General features: G+C 42.5%; 1 protein-coding gene across 1 annotated transcript in view; it reads right to left on the bottom strand.

Annotated features, from left to right (window-relative positions):
* Positions 1 to 7887: 7887 nt before the first annotated feature.
* The window catches only part of LOC146838947 (uncharacterized), a 254203-nt gene continuing 236551 nt past the window's right edge, over positions 7888 to 25539 (bottom strand). The window contains exon 7 of the mRNA XM_085599990.1: positions 7888 to 10028. Coding sequence (XP_085456116.1) covers positions 8913 to 10028 — 1116 coding nt within the window. The 3' untranslated portion in view covers positions 7888 to 8912. The remainder of the gene's footprint in view (positions 10029 to 25539) is intronic.

The raw sequence follows: 25539 nt of genomic DNA, 5'->3' as shown, positions 1-25539 counted from the left end.
AGGCGTTTGATTCTATTGAATGGCCGTTTCTGTATGCTGTGCTGCATCGTGTGGGGGTCGGCGAAGTTTATTTGCAGTTGGTTGGGATATTCTATAACTCACCGACAGCTCGTGTCCATGTGGGGGACATGGTTTCAGACCCCATTTGTATTTCAAGGGGCACCAGACAGAGATACCCCTCTCCCTGCTATTATATCCCCTAGCAGCTGAACCCTTATTGAGAGCCCCGCGGGAGTATCATGGCCATACGGACCTCCGCTTTCCTAACTACCATTTAATAGTATCAGCTTATGCGGACGACACGCTTTTGTATATCAGAAACCCGAAAGTACATCTCTCGCCTGTTATTCGTGAGATGCTGCACTACGGAGGACTATTGGGGTTGTCAATTAATTGAGATAAGTCTTTGATTTTCCCGTTGACACCTTGCACTATTCCCATGCAGTTAGACTATCCTTTGCAGTGGACCACTGACCCGGTCTGCTACCTGGGGAATCACATCCATTCAGATGCTGAATTAGTGATCCAAGCAAATTACGGCAGAGCGATCTACTGAGTGATGATGTTGATCGCTGGATTCGTCTCCCGCTTTCGCTGGTTGGAAGAGTCTCCTTGATGAAGATGGTGGTATTACCCAGCTTTCTCTTTTTGTTCGTTAACATTCCCATAGTGGTTCCTAGACATCCGTTTAAGGAATTGCGTGTTCTGATGACCCGATTGGCTTGGGCCGGGAAAGCACCACGAGTATCCATGGACACCCTAATTTTGCCGTGCTCTGCAGGCGGTCTGGGAGCTCCAGATTTCGATCTCTATTACCGGGTTGCGCAAGCGTCGCACGCGCATGCCTGGGTCCACGGCCCCAAGGACCTTCCACACCTTCATATTGAGAAAGTGGCTGACGCCCACGAGCCACTACCTTGGTTCTTATCCAGGGCCCCGGTCTGGCGCTATGGGGTCCTGGACTCAGTGAACTCCGTGGCACATGCGTGGCATGTCCTACTTGGTATGTTCACTGGAGCTCAATTGTACTCGCCTCGACTGCGTATTGAATGGTGCCACTGGTATGTTTTTAGCTCAGAAAAAGACATGCTCTGTGCACTGCACAGTCTAGGTACGTCTGAAATGGGCGATCTTTTTCAAAATGGCAGGATGGTCACCTGGGATGATGCCATCGCTAACAGGGAGCAACCCTCTTTGCTGACAAAGTTTCAGTTTTTTAGAACGAAGCAAGCTCTTCGTGCGATGTTAGGTGAGGAGCTGACTGAACCATTGGAAATTCCTCCATTATCTATCCTACTCCACTCCCAGTCCCCTTTTAAGCTGGGTTCTAAATTATATGCGGAGGCCCTGCAAACCAAGATTTCCCCATACTCTAGGGCCCGACAGGATGATCTTGGAAAGCAACTTCCGGATGATATATGGTTTTACTGCTGTGAGGTCACACGTAAGATTTCTCTAAATGGCAGCATAGGCTGGCACATTGCAAGTTTTTGACTAGGGTTCACTATACACCTGAACGTTTGCACAGATATGGGTTGCATGAATCTGACTGCTGTGAACGTTGTGATATGCCACGAGCAGGTTTTTACCATCTGGCATGGCAGTGCCCCCCTGTTGCTACTTTTTGGAATCAGATCTTTGTTTCTGTGACGAGATTGTGGGTATTCCCATCACACCTGATCCATTATTGGCTTTGCTAGGCTACACAAAACCTTTGCGTAAAAAAGTACGTAAACTAATAGCCATGGGTTTACTTATGGCGAAGTGTAGGCTAGCTATGAGGTGGATGCGAGGGCCTATACCAACTGTTGCTGAATGGGACAGGGATATGGTGTATTGTAACACACAGTCGGACGTTTATAACGAGCTGCTCCCACTATCTTCTCGGCCTCTGAGTTTTCGGGGCCTCTATGCTCAATACCGGGAATCACGTTGTACTGAGGCTGACATACAGGATGACTAAAACTTGTGTGGAATTACGTTTTTTAATTCCTATGTCCTGTACTATTATTGCAATGTGGTGGATGTACTACCTTCTACAAATTTGGGACATGCCTGCTAGCCTAATTAGTTCAACTATGCCTTCAAATCGATACCCAAGTATTGTTGTCATGTATATCCCTATGTGCCCATTGCCCTCTCTATGCTTTCACAGTTTGACGCTGGATAGCGTGCAATGTAAGTGACCTGGCTTTATTTTCTGTATGTGATTGATATTTGTATTTTTTGTTCATTTTGTATTTTTGCAAAATTTATAAATAAATATATATATATATATGATTTACTTGTGAGATTAAGGGCCAGATTTTGATCTTGGCGGTCCGTCTGCTCTGTTTAGATGTTGACGGGTCCATGGATGTAAGACCGCCAGAGTACCCCCGACTCTGCCTGGATTTTTCACACTCGCCGATGGAATCATAGGCAGAAGTGGCTGTCGGCGGGAGTTCAGCCAAGATAACCACCGAGCTAATCACAATGTACCTTCCCATCAAGGCAACTGTGGCGGGAATACCTCCTACTTTGATTTCATGAAATCGAAGGAAATGAGGTATAAACGTACCTTTTTTTTGCTGTTTTCCACTTCCGTTTTCGTCTTGAACCCCATCCACCAGGTCCCTCCTTTGCTGCTTCAACTTCACCACGATGACAAATGACTCTGTTGTCACCGGGATCTAAGGCAAGCTCATTTTACAATTGTCTTACTTTGAATCGTGTGTTGACAAATACTGTAGCCTTGTTTATTTTTGCATTGCTGTTACATGCAATTTTGTCTTATGTGTAATGCAGTAGTGTTCATTTTAAAACTTATCAGGGTAAAATGAACATACCTGCGTTTCCACAAAAAGAAATATTACTGTTGTGCTTGTGGTGCCTGTGGCTGTGCACTCAATGGTGTGTGTCTGTTGTGTGGCATGCAATATGTAACATAAGGGGGCATAACACATTACCTACATATGTTTTTGGATTAGACACAGCACATGTGTATTGACACATTAATAAGTAGTACTTACTAGTCTCCACTCCACCTGAGACTCACTCCGTTAGCAAACTGCCTCTAGGACAATGCAGCACAATAGGGCTGGTTCAATACTGCCACCCTGACGGCGAGGAGTACTGTTAGTCGTCAGAGAAGACTGCGGCATCGGATGTGGATGGCGGTTCAGCCAGCACACATCTAAATAGTGCAGGCGAGATACCATCAACTCGATGGAGTACTTGAAACCACCGCCCCACAGGGACAGTGCGAGTACCACTAAGATCTAAAGCAGGCCATAAATAGTTGGGCCACATACAGTAAATTATATATTCCAATATTACAACATTAGGATGAAGTGTAGAAGTACTGTCTGATGCATTCCCGCAGCACTGTGGAAAGGTAGGTCTGTGGTTCCCGTATAAAAAGGACCATATCATCCGCGTACAGAGAAATCCCAACCGGCCTTTGATTAAAATTGAGTGCTGTCTTTCTATGGCGTTGACGGAGAATACAAGCGAGCGGTTTGAGCAGAAGAGCAAATAATAGAGGCGACAGCGGGCACCCCTGTCTAGTGCCTCTGTCCACCTAAATGTTGCTTCTTTAGAGAGAATTAACAGGGAAGATTACTGATTATGCAAATTTTAGTGTGCCCTGAGGTCATTAAAGGTCTACGAAAACCACTGAGCTGTTGATATCCAGTTTACCCCAATAGTTTCAAGGTTCAAATAAGAGTGGTGCGGCCGTTGCCTGCCGGCGTGTGGGGGTGCTGCTGGAGGGGGGGAGGGGGTGTTCCAGATCCAGTCTAATGCCTGGGGAGGTTCAGGGGTGGGGAATCTGCATCTAGATATTGTCTCTTCAAGATAAGCAGTTACATAAGGTAACGTGTTCTTTAAGTCTCGATATATTCTCTTCCTTGTACATGTATACCCCCTCTATGTACTTACGTATCTAAATATTTATTACTTTTATCCTACTGTAGAAGAAAAAAAAATCATTTGACTCTCTCCAATGCAATACTCAATGTCTCACCCTATACTTATCCTCTACCTCCACGGACTCATCCCAAACCTCAATCTACTACTATGATCTCTCAAACAACCCTTTCTAAATTCTTCCCTTGGGTATCCCTCTTTTAACTCATTCAAAACCTCATTTTACTACTATGCTCTCAGTAATCCATATCTAGAGACTCTTCCCTCCTCTACCTACCTTTAACTTAGCCCAAACCTCATCTTACTAATATGATATCCCAAATAACACTTTCTAGACTTCCCCAGTGGTGTACGTAGGCACTCTGCCGCCCGTGGCAGTCCCTGCCTTTGCTCAAGAGCGGGGGGGAAGGGGGAAAGCTAATGCATGTAAGAGCGGGGGGAGCCCAGCCTCCCCCAAAACCTGTGCCGACCGGGCGGACTGGCCCCCGACCCCCTCTTGCTACGCCACTGGACTTCTCTCTTCCATTATCCTACTCAATTAACAGATTTGTATGTCCAATGCTCAAATTAATTCATATTTCCCTATATAAATCCACCACTAATCCTTTTTGGGCCACGTAGTAGTGTCCTACTCGCCAGAAAGCACTACAATGTCTCGCCAGGGATAGTAAGTGCTATATAATTACTATTGATAATAATTTGGGATTGGCGTGGAATCTCTCGCATCATAATATTTCCCTTTTCTATTATTCTTGGTAGTGTGGCTGCAAATAAAAGCTGCATTGGGAGTTGTCTTCTGAATACTTGAGAGCTAGGTCTGAGCAGATGAACAGAGGGTAAGAAGGGGTGTCATATTCTTGAATCCTCTTACATACGTAAGATGTATTTCCATCTCATGGATCAATTCATGCACGTTGGCTATTTTATAGCGTTATTAACTCCTGAGCACAAATATACTTCAGAGTTAATTTGTCACAAGAACCACTTGCAGAGAAAGGTGTTCCATAATAAGTTGAAACTTAAGCATGTGTTGATTTCAAAAGATGTACCAATTAAGTTCTAACAATTGGATCATGTAGTCAGACAGAAGCAGACATCATTGTTTTAGTGTTTTTATCTAGAAACAATTGTCAACTGTAACACAAAAGGTTCTGCAGAACCAAAAGTGTAATTATGATAATAGGATCAACAAAATCAGATAAGACATTATGGAAAATTAAGGATTTATCTATTGAAACAGTAAAGCAGTATAAATACTTAGGAGTTACGCTGGATGATAGAATGACTTTTAAACCACACTTTGATAATTTAAAGGCCAAGGCAACTTCATTGTCTTTTGCCTTTAGATCATTGCGTGATAAACTTTCATGCCCAAGTTACAACCATTTATTAAACGTAATGAAGGCGAAACTTTAAGTCCATTTTTAGGATTTAAAAAAATGTTGGACATGTTATAGTTAGACTGGAATTCGGTTTGCTAAACCAAATATTGGTAAGACAAGCTGCATTTTTAAAATGTCTATTTTCCTTGTATATATGCCCTTGCATATAAGTGTTAGCAAGAAATGAATAAGAGGGAGTATACTAGACCATGGAGGTCATACTTAACAGAAAGTTTGAATACTTTTAAGCTCCAACCTTTTGACAATATGATTAGAAATAAAACCATTTTAAAACAGATTTAAAAGCAATCAACTAAATTGGTATCATTAATATTGGATCAGAGGCAGAATGTAAAAAAAAAGCACGCCTGGTCGGTTAATAATTAGTTTAATAAAATTGAACCCCAATTCAATCTAACTTCTTGCTTGAAACCAGCGGTAAGGGATGTATTGCTTAAGCTTAGGACACTACCTAACAAAAGATGGTACACCTAGATGGGTATAAGTTTGGCAATCACAAAAGTGTAGATTATGTGGTTATATTAATGAAACGTTATTGCACATTATATGTATTTGCCCCAAATAGTGTCAAGAAAGATTAACACTATTAAAACCAATATTCAACGAACAAGGGGTGAAAACGTGTCGCCAATTAATTAACCTGTGCTTCCAAGGGCGTATCATCATTCTAACAGTTAACTTTGTCAAATGTATCCATATAGCTGAGAAAAAACTGGCTCAGGATGATGTGGTCAGATAATAAGAATAAGCAGCTATGATTCCAGCTATATTGTTTTCCCCTATACTGGCAATGTAACTTGATAAATTTTATAAAGTATCTGAGGTTCGGGGTAATTTTAAAAAGCATGGATGCACTTTATATGCACTTTATATTTTAAGCATTAAGATCACAACTGGACCAAACATGTGTTACTGTATGCTTTGCTTCTTTTACGGGGCTGTTTAAAAACCAGAGAAGTGACTCAAAGATTATCTGTATGGATGGGTTTACTAATATGTATGGTGAATAATAATAAAATGTAATGTTTATATTCAGTTATGAACAAAATACCCTTTTATGATATTTTATGTATTTCTAACAGTTATAAAGATATGTTAACACTTCCTCATTATCTTTAAGGAATGTAAAAAATTGCCTTGTTTTGTGAACTGTGTTTTATTGTAATGATTTTAATTAATCGGACAATAAAGAATATATATATGTGTAATAAAACCATCAAACTTCTAGTATTTAAACGTGCTGGCTCCATACGAAGTCTCTCCAAACAAAACAGAGAAATTGTTCGAATTGGTTAATTTGACATTAACACAACCTGGAGAAGTGGCAGGTTGAGGTGAGTCAACAAAGTATTGTGTAGTTCCGATAAATCTATATAGGATCTGTGCCTTTAGACAACATAGACTGTGGGATTGGTTTCCAGACTGATGCAAGACACCCCCACAGGGTATGTTCGCCTGTATTTCAGCTAGCTCACAGTGCCACTGTAAACTCCTGTTACCAAGGAGAGAATAGTTCCTGGTAACTATCGAACATGACAACCCCGTCCCCTCAGGGATTGTGGAAACAGTACAGTATTTTTCTCTCAGTCACTCATGCTCACTTTTTCTCAGAGAGATACACAGAATAAATGGTGGGGACATTTTCAATAAGCATTTATTGAATCAGCGTCATTCTAGTGTAAAATTGGTATGCTGAAACAACCATAAGACAGAAATAGATAGGAATGATTATAAGCACCAACAGAGTAAGTGGATGGTTGATTTCTACCATAGTGCTAACACGATGAATCCAGGCAGGTATGTAAATACATGACAATAATAATGCACACTCCTATGATGCAAACCTAACTAGATGTACCTAAGTGTACCTAGCATGTAGGTTTAGAGCCAAGAATCCCCCTAGGATGAAGCCAACCCCATTACCTGGTGTGAGAGAATGAAGGACTCTATCCTCTGGTCTTGAGATGGACACCCCGCAAGGGATGTCAGACCACAGCGTGCTGGAGTGTCTGCATGCAGGAACCTCAGCGTCTCACGTCAGTGTGTCAGCATAGAAGCCTTTCTCCTCTGCCTGCCCCAGCAAAGATGTGGTGCTTATATACCCAAAAGGTACAGTCAGGGGTTCTACCTTGCTGTGTCATGTCAGTCGAGGATGACCCTTATACATAGTTATTATGCAGAAGATGGTAAGCCTGCTGTGGTTCTGAGAATCATCATGCATAATAAATTAGGCTAGTTTTCTAGGAAAACCACACACCATTTATGCAGCACTTAACTAGGTAAAAGGTCAATACCAAAAAACGTTATGTAGTACAATGGCAGGGACAATATAGGTGAAAGGTTAGGGGACTACCCAGGCCTATATTGGGGTACATTACAAAACATAACAAAAAATAAATAAAAGCACAGATAGCATCAGAAAAGAGGAGCTTCAAAGTCACCAGAGCCTCCATACACAGGACTTGTGGTTGTTGACAATTTTCAGTGGTAGTTCTCTTCTGCACCGCTTCGTGTCATTCCTTGCAGAGGGCGTTCCAGTCTAGCCAACCATACTCTGACAAATGCAAACAATATATCATGCCAGAGTTTTAATATTTATTAGTCTTTCATTTATTTATGAATAATTTGCAACCCTCACTCTTCCTCTTCACAGCAATCAGACTTCTTTAATACAGTTGGAAAATACTTTTTAAATGTATGCTCTGAGCATATATAACCCCTTATACGTATACAGCAAGAGGATTTGTATAAATGAAAGAACTGTACATCATTATACAATGTTGTGTCAACAGTGAATAACTAACTGCATTGAGACAAAGGACCCGGAGATTTATACAATATAGGAACAACAGTTGATATAAGAAATGTGTAAACAATATAATGACAAGAATGCAAGTGTGACTTCCTGGAAACATTACACGATATAGTAAGAACAGCGCAGGTGTGTGTGAGAGGCTAAACCAAGAGTGTTTCTCCTTAACATTCTTAAAGTAACAGCCTTAAGACACATTAATGGGTGACACTCATGCCATATTCAGCGAACTTGAATGGTTTTGCTTCTCTGTTTGTTAAAAGACCCTTGGGTTTGAGGATCTAACAGGGTTTACAATCATTCCTCTGTGGAATTTCTTATATGCATGTCCACTGATTGGCTCCTCACATTACATTTGTACAAAAGTCAATCATTTTTCACCTTGATGATTTTTTGCCCTATGTATTCACTGACATAGACTTGCCGTTAACCCACAATCACTGCATCATATTTATTCTTTAAAACTGATAGCTGGCACATTCAGCCCATATTTCCTGCATTTTTTTTTTACCTCGTGTTTGCTGAGATCATATTAAGAATGAGAAATTAATAAAGCTATTCCCAGATTAACTGTATGCATTTCTTTTTCCATTTAGTGCTCTCTGGGGAGGACAATTACAGAAAGCCCACAAACACTACGTTAGTGTTTTGTCCACTGTTTCCATTTGTGAATCGTACCTTATGGCTGACAGTTCATCCTATATTTGTTGCACATCTGTGTTTTTTCTATGTATCTCTTTGTGGCATTTTAGATGCGATAATTGAGTAAAGATCTTCCCACAATTGCTTCATGTGTGTGGTTTTTCTACTGTGTGGGTTTTCTCATGGCGTTTTAATGCTGACAAACTAAAGAAACCCTTCTCACATGTGTTGCACTTACATGGTTTTTCTCCTGTGTGTGTTCGCTCATGCCACAATAGGGCTGTTGGTCTTTTAAAGCCCTTTCCACATTTATTGCACGTGTATGGCTTTACTGTAGTGTGTGTTAACTGATGGACCGTTAAAGCTGACGGATAAGTGAAACTTACCCCACATTCACTGCAAACATATGGTTTTTCTCCTGTGTGTGTTCGTTGGTGTACCCTTAAGTATGATGATTCATTAAAACTCTTCCAACATATGTTGCATGTATATGGTTTTTCTCCTGTGTGCGTTCGCAAATGGACCATTAGTCGTGAAGATTCATGAAAGCCCTTCCCGCAGTCCTTGCATTTATATGGTTTTTCACCAGTGTGCATTTGCTGATGATGCTTTAGGGTATTTGAATGACTGAAACTTGCACCACATTCACTACACTTGTATGGTTTTTCTCCTGTGTGTGTTCGCTCATGGATCTTTAGGTATGAAGAGTGGTTAAAGCCCTTTCCACACTGATTGCATATTACTGCTTTATGGGTTGCATGCGTTCGCTGGTGAGACCTTAGGCCTGATGATACATTGAAACTCATACCACATTCATTGCACTTATAAGGTTTTTCCCCTGTGTGTGTTCGCTGATGCAGTCTTAGGTGTGACAACTCATTATAGCTTTTCCCACATTCACTGCATGTGTATGGTTTTTCTACGTTGTGGGTTTGTTGATGCCGTCTTAGTGTTGATCTCAAACTAAAGTTCTTCCCACATTCACTGCACGTGTAGGGTTTTTCCCCTGTGTGTATTCTCTGATGGACCCTTAGGATTGATGACCGTTTAAAGGCCTTCCCACACTCACTGCACATGTATATTTTGTTTCCTATCTGTTTTTGCTCGTGGCACTTTAGGCTTGTTGATGTGACTCTCAAGTTGTTTGCACATTTGGAGCCTGTGCATTGTTTTTCTATTTGAAATTCACACTCTTGGTTGGCTACATTTAAATGTTCTTCCCCCAGCTTAGTATGCTGATGGCCCATCATGGTCAATAAACTCTAAATTTACTCTCACAGGTAAGTGATATTGCAATTAAGAATTTTCAAACAGAAAGGATGAATAACTCTTAAATTAAGCCCAGTCTCGACTTTTCTGGGGAGGGTTGTGTCTTCTTGTTTGAAGACATTAATTTTTAAACAAGAGAAAAATAATTCTGTATATGCTAGCACATTGTTCAGTACTGCACGATGCAGTGCCACATCATTTACCCTTCAGTTGTCAGGTTTACAATGTATGTGTTCTGCATATTTGAAGATTTTATCTGGTTTCTATGGTGTGGCAAAAAATGATGATTACATTGACCACAAACATAACATGATTATCCTCCTCTTAGGCAGTAGAGAAATGCTGTAACTACCACTGGGAGATCTCAGATCAATGACTGTTGGAAATGTTATGTAGCATATTTGCCTTTTGATTTCATACAGGTTTTTCTGTTTTGGTCAGCGGTTGTGATGGTATTCTGTCTTATACATCGGAGTGATAGCTCTAGTAGGTTTCCTACAGGATGGTTCTGTTTGTGCTTGGGTTACTCAGCCTCTTGTGACACTGCTCTCTTTCTGAAGAACAAACAACATTGCTCCCAGCCTCTCCTGTGCACGTTTCTGAGGAGTCTTAGTTTAAGATGTACATAAATCCTCACACTGTTGGAGTGAAAGAGATCTGAAATCATAAAACATGTATACATTAAGAGAAAATATTACGTCTTATCTTTTTACGAAAACAAAACTATGCATCTAATGAAATTTCATGATATTGCAATAAAGATATTGAACCAGTTTATAAAATCTCATATTGAAAGCTTTTGGCACAGAACAAAGAAAAGTAGAGTGAAATTCACTACCAACAATAATGTGTAAAGTAAGAGAAAATACAAGCACATTGCAATGAACAAATACAAATATTTGCAAAATAAGAAGCAAAACCCTGTAGCAATGAGAGAATTAGTCGCATGTGCAATCTAGGCACACGAACATCGCACAAAACCTCTAAATACATAAACACATTAATAGCATGGGTAAAACAGGAACGCAAACTTCTACAATGGTGAAGTACTGATCATAGCCCTTACCTACAGGCAAAAACTACTCCTGTTATGAGAGACTTTCATATGATTAAACCCATGTTCATCCCCTATCACAATTATGTGTATTGTAATGTTTAGGGTAACCAATAATTTCTGGGAGAGATGAATATTGCATGCCTTATTAAATTACAGCACATCAAATTAGTAAGCACCAAAATCTTTTTTTTTTATAACCAATTTTATTGCCTTTTGATTGCAACCAAGAACACAGCACCATGTAGCCAAAATCTATTTTTATGCTCCATTTTGGAAGAAAATTTTGTAGTATCTGATAAATATTGCACCATATAAATTCTGAACAAATTTGTGTTGGTTCAATAACTAAACACTATGCCATGTTAATGTGTATAGCTGCCAAGTTTTCAGATTGCTGTGTGACATATTTATGGTTTCAGTGTACTAATGAGTGACAATTATCTGCCAAATGTGTGACACTTAAGAGTGACTTTTTTCCTGACTGAAACCCAGCAATTAAGTCTATGGAAAGAGATACATATAAGAAAGTGCCCCCTTTTAACCAATAATAAGACCTTGAACTTGGTGCAAAAAAACACTAACTTACTGCTCCTTTCTGAGATAATAATTACAGGGAGAACAACCATGTCGTATTTCGTGCTAGCTAAAGGCTTGTTTTTTAACCCTGCATATAGCTTGAAATGGCCACACCGATGTAAGACATAATATTTAGAATCATTAAATGAGAACCATAGTCGTGCAATAGAAGCACGGTGTTTCAGAGAGGAAGCAGGGTTTCCTACGTGCCAATAAAAATATAAGAAGCAGATTATATTGTAATTAACAAACTCAGAGCTGGACTTACTCACTTGACTGCGTGTCCAGAAGTGCATCCACACGTTAGTGTCTGCCACAAGCAGAGTAAGGCAGAGGAGGAGCTTGTGCGTGTTTTCGGCACAATTGATCCCCATAAATGTGAAAACACAGCAATCGAATGCAGCTACTAACACACATGCATGCTGTATTTGTCAAATATGTCTGATGCGCTTGCCATACCTGAATGTATATGACATTTTATTGTATTAGCATGGAGAAATGAAGTGTTGTGCCCACAATTTCCAAAGTCTATAGCTCTCGTTTTAGCACCACATCCTCTCTAATTATGCCTGCTGCACAAAGAATGGGAATCTTCTGCCGCTGGAAGAAAAGTGTCCGGGCCTCTGCCCCCCTGCATTGGAACGTTTTGTTATGTGCACTTGCCATGCTGTGGATAAGCCTACACCCAGAGCTCACCATCCTGCCCTCAGGCTAGAGATCCTCTCCTGCAGAAAGGACGCAAGTGTAGTAAGCAAGAAAAAGAATGCCTGCTGTGGGGCCGATGTGTGCAGGCAAAGCACGCCAGAGGGAGGCTGAGTATGGAGGTGCACAATTCATGGGGTGTACAGCTCAGTGCCACTATGGAACGTCAACGCAATGCACAGCCTGTGTAAGAATCCCAGAGCCTGGTACAAATCAGCTATGTGCCTCACTGGCAGTCAATACCATGCCTCGGGTACAGCCTAAGACACTTCCCACATTGGCATTTAAAATAAACACATATAGAAGACTAAAACAAACTAATTATGACAAGATGTAAAATACAGATTAAGGTTATTTTCTTCTGGACTTGTATGGGGTGGGAGAATGCACAAAGAGTATTTTACTGTATAAAATGTGGCTGTGCAATGGTTTCTGAAGGGGTTTTAACCACAAGTTTTGAGCCGCTAAAGGGGCAGCCCCCTCTTGCAGTGTTAGGTGCAGAGAAATCGCAAAGTATTTTAAACTCACCGCCCTTGTTGTGGTCCCAGTTCGAGAAATGTTGTGGTGGCAGTGTCAGTGCAGTACAGACTCACAGTGCCGTAGCAAAGAATCTGTTCACCCGAACTGATCCTGAGGAGCCCAACGGTCTTCAAGTTGGCACACGTAAAGGAGTGGGACAGCCACCATCACTCAGAAGGGAACCAGGGATCTCCGCCCACTGCCCAAAGACATACAGCAGGCAAATTCTGTGCTGGGGCAGGTGCACTCCCAGTGACATTGCAGAGCAGCCAATGGACAACCAGAAGCTTTCCCTTGGCCAATCTAAAGCAGCTGTAGAGTATCCAAAGCCCAACACCCAACTAAACACAGAGAGATGTTCTCACAAAACTGCTGCTAAGACTTTTTTCAACCAATCCACGGCTGCCACAGAGAGCATATTTGTTTTAATGCCCCGCGCCACCGTGGAAAAAATTTCCCTTTAATCAAACTGCTAGCGTGGTCACCATAGCAACGAGTAGGATGGCAGGCAAGTGAACGCATTGATTGGGCAGACCACACCAGATTTGGTTTAATGGCACCCTCCCTCACCCAGTGACTCCGATTCGTTTAGGCCCTTTATCAATTGATGGGGCCACTTGGTCCGTTTTGGCTGGGTACACACCACATCCTCGGCATCTAACAGTTCCTGCAGCGGTGCTCCGCGTTTTGCACACCTCCTTGATTAGGGTGCACAGGGCTGTTGTACAATATGTCTCTCACAACGTCTAGGTGGGACCACCTGGAGTTGCTGCGCAACCAGCTGGACCTGGCGGAGTGACTATCAGTCCCGTTATGGTTAATTCAGTAATGGGAAAGTGTCCACAGAATAAGGATGATTTGCCTTATTGGCTTGCTGAAAAATTTGACCAGCTGGAGGCGGTATTTCCGAATACCTCTCCTGTGGAAAAACACAGGATTTTGATAATTAGTTTGCAGAAAGTCTTAATCCCAGAGTTAACCGATTGTAAAAATTGGGATAAAGTGTTCACGGTGGTATATGCAAAATGTTTTGGCACTCGCTCAATGAGCGTGTTCAAGATGAGCACGGCCCTGAAGCGGCAGTTGAATTGGGTATGAGGTTGGTGGGAGTGTTCGAAGTGGTTTCTGATCTCAACCTTGCTAACGTGAAGGGAGATCCATTGAACTTTCAAGTAGCTAATGTGTTGGCTCTCTTTCCCGGAGGATGAGAAGCCACGCGAATTACCAAAAATTATTGCTCAGGCTTATAAGACCATTAGCCACAATAGTTTGGGTGTTAAGCCTTTTGCTAAAATACCCCCTCAAACGCAAACACAACAGAAGTCTCAGTCTGATAAAGACGAGCATCCGATCTTTTCTAAGAAAAATTAGAGAATTAAAAAAATAGGGCAAGCAACAACAGAAACAGGGGTCGTGTGCTGGGTCATCAGCCCAGAGTCTTCTGAGCGCACCTATAATTTGCGCGACCATGCGAGAATTAGATCTACTGATAGGTTTCAGGTTCCTGATCAGCGTTCTCCTCATTCTTTTCAGGAAACTTCAGGCTCACAAGCCAGTCGAGGGGAACGCCAAGATCGCGGCAGAGGTCGAGGTGCACCGCAAGGACGTGAGCAGCCTCGTCCCACGGAAGGCAAGGGCAAACAAGACGATTTTCCTCATCAACGCCCCCAGTTTCAGAAAAGGAAAGTTGCAGCTTTAACAGCGTGATATGCCACAGACTAAAACGCGGCTCCTGTATTTAACATGGGCAGTGACTCTGCTCGACAGCGCCGTGGAAGTTACCATAGTGCGACAGGCACTACGTCCGTTTCTGGAGGCGACAGCAACTGACACTTTCATTACAGTTGAGACTGCTGACACTCGTGTAGCTTCCCCTGACAGACTATATAACATAGTTCTTTTAATTGATGGTGACGTAGACTGTGTCATAAAAGGGATTTTTGGGGAAAATCTGACCTCTTCTTACGACATTTTATTAGCAGAAACAAATTGCCCCCCCCCTTTTTTCTTGCAGCTCCTAAAGGGGAGGAGGTGATACTTCCGAGTTTTTCAAAGACCGTCTTCAAGGAGCATGCAGAGGCCTTTGCAGAAGTCAGCTTTGGTGCTTGCACCGGCTCTGTACCGTACTCATGTGGGCTGGGATAAAGATTCTCCACCCCATGAGATACCATTGCGGTCAATGCCACAGCCTCAACCCCAATATCCCCTCCGGAGGGAGGCGAAAGGTCCCGTTTCGAAAATTCTCACTCAATTAGAGTATCAGGGAGTGATTGAGACATGTGTGTCACCAATGAATAACCCTCTTTTTACCGTTACAAAACCCGATGGGTCATACCGCATAGTTTTGGATTACTGGCATTTGAACTCTCATTGTCAGTCTTATGCTGTACAAAATACTCCTAGTTCTGCTCTTGTAGACAGTTTTGTTCATAAAAAATAACATTTCCAATGGATTTTTCAGTCACAACCTGTCTCCGGCATGCAGTCAATGGACCGCATTTACGGCCGGTGACAAACAAAAACAATTTAGGCGTCTAGCTATGGGCTACAAAAACAGCCCTGGAGTTTGTCGCTCGTGTGGTCTCGTTACTGGACAACATAGACCCTGATGCGTATTCGTACGTTGATATTCATCTCACAGACGATTAATTATGGACGCATCTGTACCAAGTCGACCGCATCATTATTCTGTTTGCCGACTACAAGCTTAACTTTGCTAAATCACACATTGCAGAGTATTCGGTGTTGTTTTTGGACTATGAGCTCAATAATGAAGGAAGAGGCTTGGCGCCTCACTTCCTGGAGAAATGCGCACGTCTGCAACCTCCAACAACCCTGAAAAAACTTCAATCATTGCTAGGATTTTTTAACTTCGGTCGTACTTCTATTCCGAATATGCCCAGCGTATCAAGCCTCTTTATGCTTTGATACAACCAACATTTTCAAAGGCCTGCTGGCTCCAGGAACATTCAGCTATTCTGCAATCTTTGCAGTCTGATCTTTTTAAATCAAACGTCTTATTAACCCGTGATAACCACACAAACCTGGCGATACGAATTGTGCCAGGCGCAGTGGGTTTCACTTACTTGACGTTTAATGAAGGTGACAGTACCTATTGTTTACAAATCGCATTTATACACTTCTGCCGAGTTGCGGTTTTCCACCGTTGAAAAGGTCTTGACAGCTGTACAGATGACGGTCGTGAAGGAACGCACACTAGCACAGGGAAATCGAATTTGGTGGTGACACCATACCCTGCACTTGAGGCAGTGACAAAGGCAAGTGTACCAAACTCGAAGGCTTTGCATCCTCGTTGGATATAGTGGGCTACTTTTTTTTACGTCTCCGGATGTCAGGTTTATCTTTGACTCCTCTCTTCAGACTCAGGAGTTCTTGCAGTATGAATTTATTCATCCTCCTCCTCTGTCAATGCGCCCACTTGAGTACGATTGTATCATTTACACTGATGGTTCGCAACCAGGTCTAAGCATGCTTATGCGGCAGCCTGTGCTTTAGTGGCAGGTACCATGGTGAAGGCTGAGTTCAAGTCCAGTGTCGTACATACGCAGGCGCTCGGTGACTGCACCGCCCAATTGGCCAAGCTGCGCGCCTAGGTGCTTCCTCTCGAGTTTGCTGATCCTAATATCTCTACTCCTTTTGTGAGTGATTCTTATTACTGTGTTCATTCTTTCAATGACAACTTGTTCTTTTGGTCTTAGAATGACTATCGTGATTCCAAAGGCAGCGCAATTAAGCATAAGATGCTTTGGGTTCGAGTGGCAGAACTGAAAGAACGCCTGCCACTCACACATGGGATTCACACTCTTGGCCACCAGTGTGTAGGTGTACACGCTGTCGGTAACAGTTTAGCTGTTGAAGCAGCCAAATCTGCAGTAGCCACGTGTCTAGTAGCAGTCATTACAAGATCCATGACTCCTATTGATAATGACATTTTAGCAGCTATTGCGGCTACTGAGAAGGGTGGAAATTACCCTCAAGGGTTCCCTTCCAAGTACTCTTATCATTTAAGTCCCGATCGAGTTCCTTATGTAAGAATAAATAACGTTGGTGACAGGTTGGTTCCCAACGCGGACCGCAGACTTTCAATGAGAACAACCGCACACGAAGGCATGGCTTCGCCCAAGCTGGCGTGTCTGCGACAGTTTCTATCTTGCAGCAACGTTACTGGTGGTTTGGTTTATATAAACAAACTTGTAATTATGTACTATCTTGTGACATTTGTCAGCAGATCAAGCCTTCTACAGTTACACGTCCACCACAAACACAGCTCTGCATTTCTAATAGACCTTTTGGCTGTGTATATCTTGATCACTGCGGTCCATTTTCTTCAGATACTGCTTAGAAGTACATCTTAGTTGCAGTTGATTCGTGCACACGTTTCATTTGGGGGTACTGGTGAAATTTTCGTCTCCATACCGGCCTGAGGGCAACTCAGTTGTGGAGCGAAAGAACCGTGATTTAAAGCAATCCTAGACAGCTAGTCTTAGGTGCTGGCAGGAACAAGCTAGCACACTTGTATAGTGTGCAATGTGCACTAAATAATCTCCCTAGAAGATCTCCGGGTGGGCGGACCCCATACGAAATGCTCTTTGGCTTCAAAATGTTTGTTCCAGACTTTGATGGTCTAGACATGGCGGCGGCAGCTGCCACGTTTGACGTAGATAATCATTCTACTATGTTACAGGACTTACAAGAGACCCGTGACAGTCTTGCAAAAGAACATTTACCCTCAGCCACTAATGCTGCACTACAGATTCCAGTAGTTGGCTGGCTACCGAAGGTTGGAGATCTGATCCGAGAGAAGGTAGCGAACAAGAAAGAATTTGGCCCCTCTTATTGTGCACCGGTTCCAGTGCTTGGCATGAAGGGTACTCGTACAGTCATTTTACCACTGCTTCCTGGTCGCAAAGACAACAGATACATCTCAGTGAATATCTAGCTGCAACATCTGGCCAATCCTGAATAGTATAACACCAGTTGCATCATGTCCAGCAATATCCAGGAATCATGTGTTCGGCGCATCTGACTACACACAGTGTGACACTGCCATCGAGATGAGCTCTGTTGATAATCCCTTACTGACCCCACCAACTTCCACCGGTACGGAGGAAACTGAATATGCTTATCCCACAAGCAAGTTGTTGCCTGGTTTGCAACCAACTACACTTAACCAGTCACGTTTTTCCTTTGACTTGACATGCACTGCATCATTTGACCCTACTAAATTCAGTAATTTTGTCTCCTGGTTTAAAAAGACTTATTTGGTCACTCCTTGGACATACATGTGGTTAGTGCTGATCCTAATTTTTCTGTTCAGGTCCATTGGTTTTGTGACAGTATTTTTCCTACTCATCAATGGTCACTACTTGCCAGAACGCTCTGCTGTTCAGTTGGTAACTGGAACTTTGGCTCCGTACTCGTCTTTCCACATCATGAAGCGAGACCAGACTCTTGTCAACATTTCTGCCTTTCCAGTCGCTGATGGCATTGTCTGGGATGCTGTGGATTTCCAAATTCATGGCCCGACAGAGATTATTAACGTACCAAATGTACTTTGTGTATCAAAGGGTGATGTCGTGAAACAGAACATACGTTCAGACGATTGGGATGTGCAGGCAGTACACTCTTTATTTTAAGATTTGAAGCATTATGCTGCCTTTGATGCTGATGATTTGTATTTAAATACTGCTAATTATGCAGATTTATAATGTTATCAGCATTTTGGACACCATTACCTACATAAGGCTAATACATTTAGAAATGTTTTTAATCACACACAATCGGAATATTGCCCGACTCCATTGGAAGGCAGCTCCAAAAATCTGTTAAGTAAATTTACAGATTTTGATAGGTCAAATCCGGGGTCCTTATATTTCAAATTGAACATTTCATCTAGTTCCAAGGTGATGTTGACTCCCACGAAATTGTTGTATTCCAATTCCTTTATAGATAAATTATCAGTGGGTGGCTATGAACATTGGGAGGCCAACGTTGATTTGAAATCAGTCTGGGGTTCTAGACCCTGGCAGGTTCGCGGCACTGAAGCCTTACATCGGGCATGCCTTATCCCAACAGAAATTTTGTTTTTGAATGATTCCATATATCAAACAACCTGTTTTGGCTTAGCCACTACAAAACAGATGAATGCCCCTACCATTCCTACCCTCGCTATGTAACATAACTGGAGCTTGCATACGGATTACTCCATTGAAGAACTGCAAGCTTTATTTCAGAATATGACATCTAATGTCTCCAGTTTAGATCCACTAGGATGGTTGGTTTGGCAGACAACTTCTGATGCCTGCCAATTACGTTTGTATAACACAGTTTCTGGTTACAAACAGGTTAGGCTTGACCCACGGTTTGCAAATACACACTCAGTTACCACGTACTTTGTGGGTAAGTTATGTCAAAATTGGTTACATCACTCATCTTTATCGTCCGTGAAACAACATTTATCTTTGTTATCTAATAACATTAATTTTGCGGACTTTATCAAGGGACCGGCTGGTCCCAGGAGAAAGATTTGTTTACGCAGCTTACAATGAAATTTGGAAGCTGTCTCAAATTGAAGCTGCTTCACGCTTAAGGGAAATAGATCAAGTAAATATAGATAGGTCGTTCCCTTGTCTGGAAAAACATACAGTTACACGGGGCTTGTAGTGTTACCGCCCCGAATCTTGCATGGGTTTTAGAAGGTATTCCAGTACCAGCTATTAAACCCACTTTCACTCCGCTTGCTAACGGTAGTTATCTTTTAAATAACAAAGAATGTTGTGGTTTGCTGGCTGGCATCCCATATATTGTAACAGTGTCACAGCACATAGTTTGTTTTAAAAATTAGCTTTTTCCACCCCCGCAGGGGAAGCTCGAAGTCTCGATTTAGCCTTGCATCCCGACTTTGAAAACAGACTTCAATAAATTGGGCAGAATAAAACCGCTATTATTTCAGCAAGAAGTCCTGCTCACTTCTGCACGTGAAACATTCGTTTTGCAGATAGCGAGCACTAATTCTGAAATTCAAGCCCTTTTAAATACCAATCTCCCACTCCATTTCGGTCAATTAATTCACAGGATCTTCAATGCGTCTGATACACACAACCTGATTCATTTTTTTATAGTAATGGGCTCTGGCCTTGTGACCTCTTTTCGGAATATATTTGGTGTGATCCCAGCCTTTATTTATTCTATTTTTTCCAGCGTCTTAGGAATGTTTACCTCTGTTGGTCACCATAGCCGCTGGTGTTCTGCTATTGATTTGCACCTCTTGTGGTCCTACACAACCCAGATCGGCTGCAAATGCTTTGTGACCGTATGCTTGACTGCTATGGTACACTGCCGCTGGCGACACTCAGCGTAGCTTATGGACTGTCTTTCCGCTTTGCATACTACACTTGCGTGCAACCCGTCTTCTCCTGCTTGGAATGTTCCTTTCAATGGGAATTGGATCTCTGCCTCTCCAATACGTCATCTCCCGACCCGGATTACTACCTGTTGACGAGTCCCTTAGTGGCCCATGAGCAAGAATGCTCCCGGGTTGGTTTTATGGCATGTGCGGCTGCACATGGAGTGTTGACGCAATGGGATATCTGTGCGGCTGCGCAGGATCTCCTACAACGTAGCTACATTGAATAGCACGCAAGTTGCCCTGCAGTGGTCCTGGAAGCTCGAATTGTGATGACCATGCTTTCTTAATTGGATGGCATCTCTTTTTTCTACCGATGACAATGATTTCCTATTGAGGCAGTGGCTGTTTACTGCTCATACACCATGATGGATTAAAATGGCTGGAGCACATCTTTGCCTATTTATAATGGTATTTTTTTGGCAAACTAGAGGTTCGCACGCAATTTACAATCCCATTTTTTTTCTTTTGATTTTTTTTCCTCGCCACCATCCACTTTTTCACAAATTCGATAGACTATAGAAACTCATGAACTCTGCTCAAGCTTCTTGTACTCTGTGTTTGTCCTATGCTTACATCCAATGGACTGACCAGGGGAGGGTGTAGTGAGGATACGGGATTCACTGCGGACATTGCTAAGTTAGCATATGTTAGTACTTGCTTGGCTGCCATGTTGCCACTTTTGCACACGTTACTACATGCCTTTGTTTTCACAAAACCAGTACTTGTGCTCGTCCACATGAGAACCATCTACCTTTCACGTTTCTTGCTGTACTCTGTGGGTCTCGTCTGCACATCGTGTTCAAGGTCGAAAAACAATGTCTCTCGTTAATCTGCTTTGGTCAGTCCCACGCATGATACATAATACACACACAGCTGCACTACTGAAAATCGAGTGCTTTTAATAAGGCATTGCATGCATGTTAGGCACTTCAAGAATACCCTTCCAGAGAGAAGAGCTGTGCTTGAACGGAGATGTAAACTTTTGCATCTAAACCTAGAGGTATGGGGTCCCCCCTGATAAAGCCCAGAGGTCTTCTATTTCTATAATAAACTAGTTCCTAGCACAGGAAGGGTGGCAAGGCACGGTAGTCCTTTTTCCACTGTCTTTATAGAATGATATCCCCGTTTATTTTCTATGGAATTGTAACAATGCTTACAATCTTGTGTTTATGCATTTTGCTGCTAGTATCGGCTCGTATACTGCATTATAGAGCGCGTTAGTTAAAATAAACATTTTAAACTATACAGTGTCTCGGATTATTCACGTTGTGGACCAGTATGAGTGAGTGAGCGAATGAGTGTTCTTGCTCCCGCGATTCCTGGGAGGATCTGAGTTACATGTTCTAGGATGTCTAATCATTGGTATCTTTGCTGTAGTACGGAGAATGAATGAGACACTATAGCTAGTCGGATTGGGGTTCAGGGCACTAAGGTGGGTTTTTGGTACACCACTACGCACCGAGGTCCTGGTTTCCTGCGCATAGTTCTGTATATGTGCAGAATCCCTGCAACAACAGGAAGCAGCCGGTCAGCGCTCCTGCGCTTTTTTTTATTATTCATCCTGCGGTGCCTATAAACCCATGTTCTTGGAGGATCAGTAATGCGTGACTAATGCATTTTAGTGATGCAGACACTAGCACTAAAATGTGTATGTCTAACCCCTGATGCGCAGTACTTGGCAGGAGTGAATGTGATCATGGAACACTAGAAATGTAAAATAAATCAGATGAACAATATCACCATACAGATCAGGAGTTTTTGAAAAACTTTACGTAGGTCTTACCTTCTACAGTTATTAATATGCAATGAATTGTAGTGAGGACAGAACACCAGTTGAAGGCAAGAGATGTTTATTTCTAGTCGCAGGCAGAAGGGAGAGCACAGATGCAGGTCCTACACAGAAGACCGCCTTTCCCAAACTGACATACTACATATTCCAATAGAACCCCCACTGCATGCCATCCTATGTCATAATATTATGACTGTCGAATACCACATGAATTAACTCCCAAAACATAAAGCACTGTCTGAAGATTCAACTACTTCTCTTCAACTGATTTCTCGACTAAATTGACCACGGTCCTCATTACTGCCCATTGACCAGTAAAGATGCACAGGTACTAATTTGAATGTATAAGCTGCTCATTTGTATTCGTGGATCAATAACTTGTCTGATACTATGGCTATGTGGCTAAATATGCACTTTACATTTTGTATTGCCAAGGAAGCTCCTGTTTAGATCTATTTTAGTAGCTTCAATGTAGAATTTGACCATAAACTCAACTGTCTCTCACTACTTTTAGGTGTAGAACTATACAGCACAAACTGTACTCTACTGGATTTAATCCATCTGAAATTCCTATCACTAAACCAATAGCGGAGACTGCGTACCAGCTCGAAGACTACTGGTGGATCTCAATTTAATATGAAGATATGAAAAGTGTATAGACATGTCAAGGAAGAAATAAATAAGCTGCTCAAGCCCCCTCCCCCACATGTCTATTTCATTGCCCGTCACAAGGAGACAAAATATACAGTAGCTAAATAAATATTAATTTGCTGCATACTACAATTAAATCTAAGTAATACCTTTTAATTGAACTCGAATATCACCTTGTACTTCCTAAGAGAAGTTTCTAGTAACTGCACATATTTGATCCTAGAATGTTAAAGACTAAAAAGCCCCTGAATCTACTATGAAACTCGACAACTCAATATATCAATCTAAGATTCGCTAGAATCGAGAATGGATTTTAACATTTCTTTGTGCTGACACCTAAAACCTTAGAAAAAGAAAAGGGGGTTGATGTGGAGAAATCAATAACGAACTCTTAGTAGGTAAAACTCAAAGGAGTCCCTACTTACAGGTACAAAGAAAACTATGTTTTAGTTTACATACCACCTCCCAATCCAATTGAAAACAATTTTCAATATCCTTTTATAAATTATTTACTTCATTATCATCTTAATAATATGGGGTGTACCCACCCCAGGGAAGGGACCCATTGATCCCAACATTTTTACCTTCCTGTAACGCCCCTAAATCTAGTATTTAAGGGCACCCCTGAACATTGCTTCCTCAGACCAGAAGAAACTATAAGAAAAGAAGAAGGACTGAGCAGCCGTGCCAAAGCTAACAAGAGGAAGACACCCACTGACTTGGCCCCGCTCTACCGGCCTGTCTTCACCTTGAACCTGCTCCTGCGAAATCCCGGTGTGTCCTGCAGCTAGCAACCTTGAAAACCGCAGAGGATCGGCCTGCCTTCAACCACAAAGACTGTCTCCCAGGAACAACAGATTTGTTCACCTCCAACCTCTTGCTCCGGCCGGACACTGCAAATCCACTCCACTCTGCACCCGCCTTCCGTGGCCCTAGCTCGAGTACGTAAACATCACAAGGAGGCCCCCCCCCCCCCCCCCGGCTATCCTAACCCGAGATCCGACGACCCCTGGCCTGGTCTAAAAGTGCATTTACAAGTACAATCCAAACTGTGTTACAAACTGTATATTTACTGCAAAGTACGTATCACTTACCTGTGCCAGGCTTGCTTGGTTCTAGGAAATACAATAAACTAAAAGAATATTCTTATATAAAAACAATTGGTCTGAAGTTCAGTCTTTGAGTGTGTGAATTCATTTGCTGACTGAGTTTGTAAAACAAATGCTTAACACTGTCCTCTGATACTGCCTTACTGCTCGACCACACTACCCCAAATAGAGAGTAAGGTTCTATCTACTTTTACCTCTGCATACCTTTTGGGTTCCATTGGACTCTGTGCACTTTATACCTCACTTTGGTATAGTATATACAGAGCCAGCTTCCTACAATACCCTCCACAGATACAATTCATGTATTTGAAATTACCATGTCATGTTGCTAGTTTTAACAGGTGTGTTGGTGTTAAGTGCAGAGAAACACCTTCTTCCGCTTAAAGCAAACCACTGTGGAATTAATTCCTTAAGTATCAAAAAAGCTCACCATTTTATGAGATGCATTTATATGTGTTCACAATACATTTTTTAAAATATTGTCATTTTACATTCAAGTAAGAATGATCATGTAGTAATTTCACTACTAACTGTAATAAAGTGAATTATATACAAACAATTGTCAGATGAACTGACTGAGGAAGAGCGTCCTCACCCGCTAACAGGTAAAATTTCTGTAGAAAGCGAGACACCAGAATCTTATCCACATCCTTCCAATCCCTCATTACCATATCCCTAACATGACCTTGAAAGGGCATGGCAAACCTAGAGGGCCTAACATATTAGGGAAACCGAGAATTCCCTTCCCCCACTGCCTGTAAGGATGGAATCCCTAATTTTCCCCACCCATGGGCTGGAATGTCCCACATCTCCTCTCGGGAAGCATATTTCCCTCCTGAGGAAGTAGATGGAGCCTCCAAATCCAAGGCTGAAGAATCATCGTCCACCAACAAAGTCTAAGGCATGGCCGGTTCGATAGGCTTCGCAGGTTGAGCCTGAAGGGCTCTCACCACTGCTACCTAAATCAGGTCTTGCACCTCTTCCCTGGACATGAGGTGGCCTCCCCCCTCCTGGACTCTGAGTGTCACAAGCCCTCTTGCAGGGGAGAGGAACATACTCCTTCAAGGAAGAATTAGTCAATAGTACATGTTTCCGCTTATTAGCTCTCTCCCCCTCGAGGATCATACATAAATGCGCAAAACCCAACTGGGCTCCTTAAATAAAGGAACAAAACTCCAACCTAAACCAATGGGGAAATGCCAGCAGAGCCAGGCCATGGGCTGGTCACAGCCCCCACAATTCCCCACCAAAAATGGAAAGAAAAACAGGCTCAAACCAGTTCCTGCAGCCTACTCCACTCAAATTCCTCTGAATGCGCGCCCTTCCGTGCAGAGGTGCCGACCCAGAATCGTAGCCTCAGCACGACCACCAGACTCCATCGCGACGTCCCCTGACCAGTCTCCTTCACCAGCCACACTGCTGATGCAGAAAACACCGCCAAGCCGGAAAACCACTGCTCAGAGCTCCATTGCTGGCGGGGATTCAACTATGACCACCCCCCAACACCCCAGGCCCCACCGTAAGGGGAAAAAGAAGGTAAGTCTCCTGAGGAAGGAGAAAAAAAAAAAAGACACGAGAAGGAGGCCAGGGTGTTTTTATTTAAAGAAGGGGGCGGTCTATTGGAGGCGACGAAGCCTCATTGGTTAAGAAGGAAGGCGAGGGAGGGATGGGA

Source organism: Triturus cristatus, chromosome 4_2, assembly GCF_964204655.1.
Source record: "Triturus cristatus chromosome 4_2, aTriCri1.1, whole genome shotgun sequence".
Lineage (NCBI taxonomy): Eukaryota > Metazoa > Chordata > Amphibia > Caudata > Salamandridae > Triturus > Triturus cristatus.
Note: the sequence above shows the minus strand (reverse complement) of the source record. Positions and strands in the feature narration are given on the sequence as shown.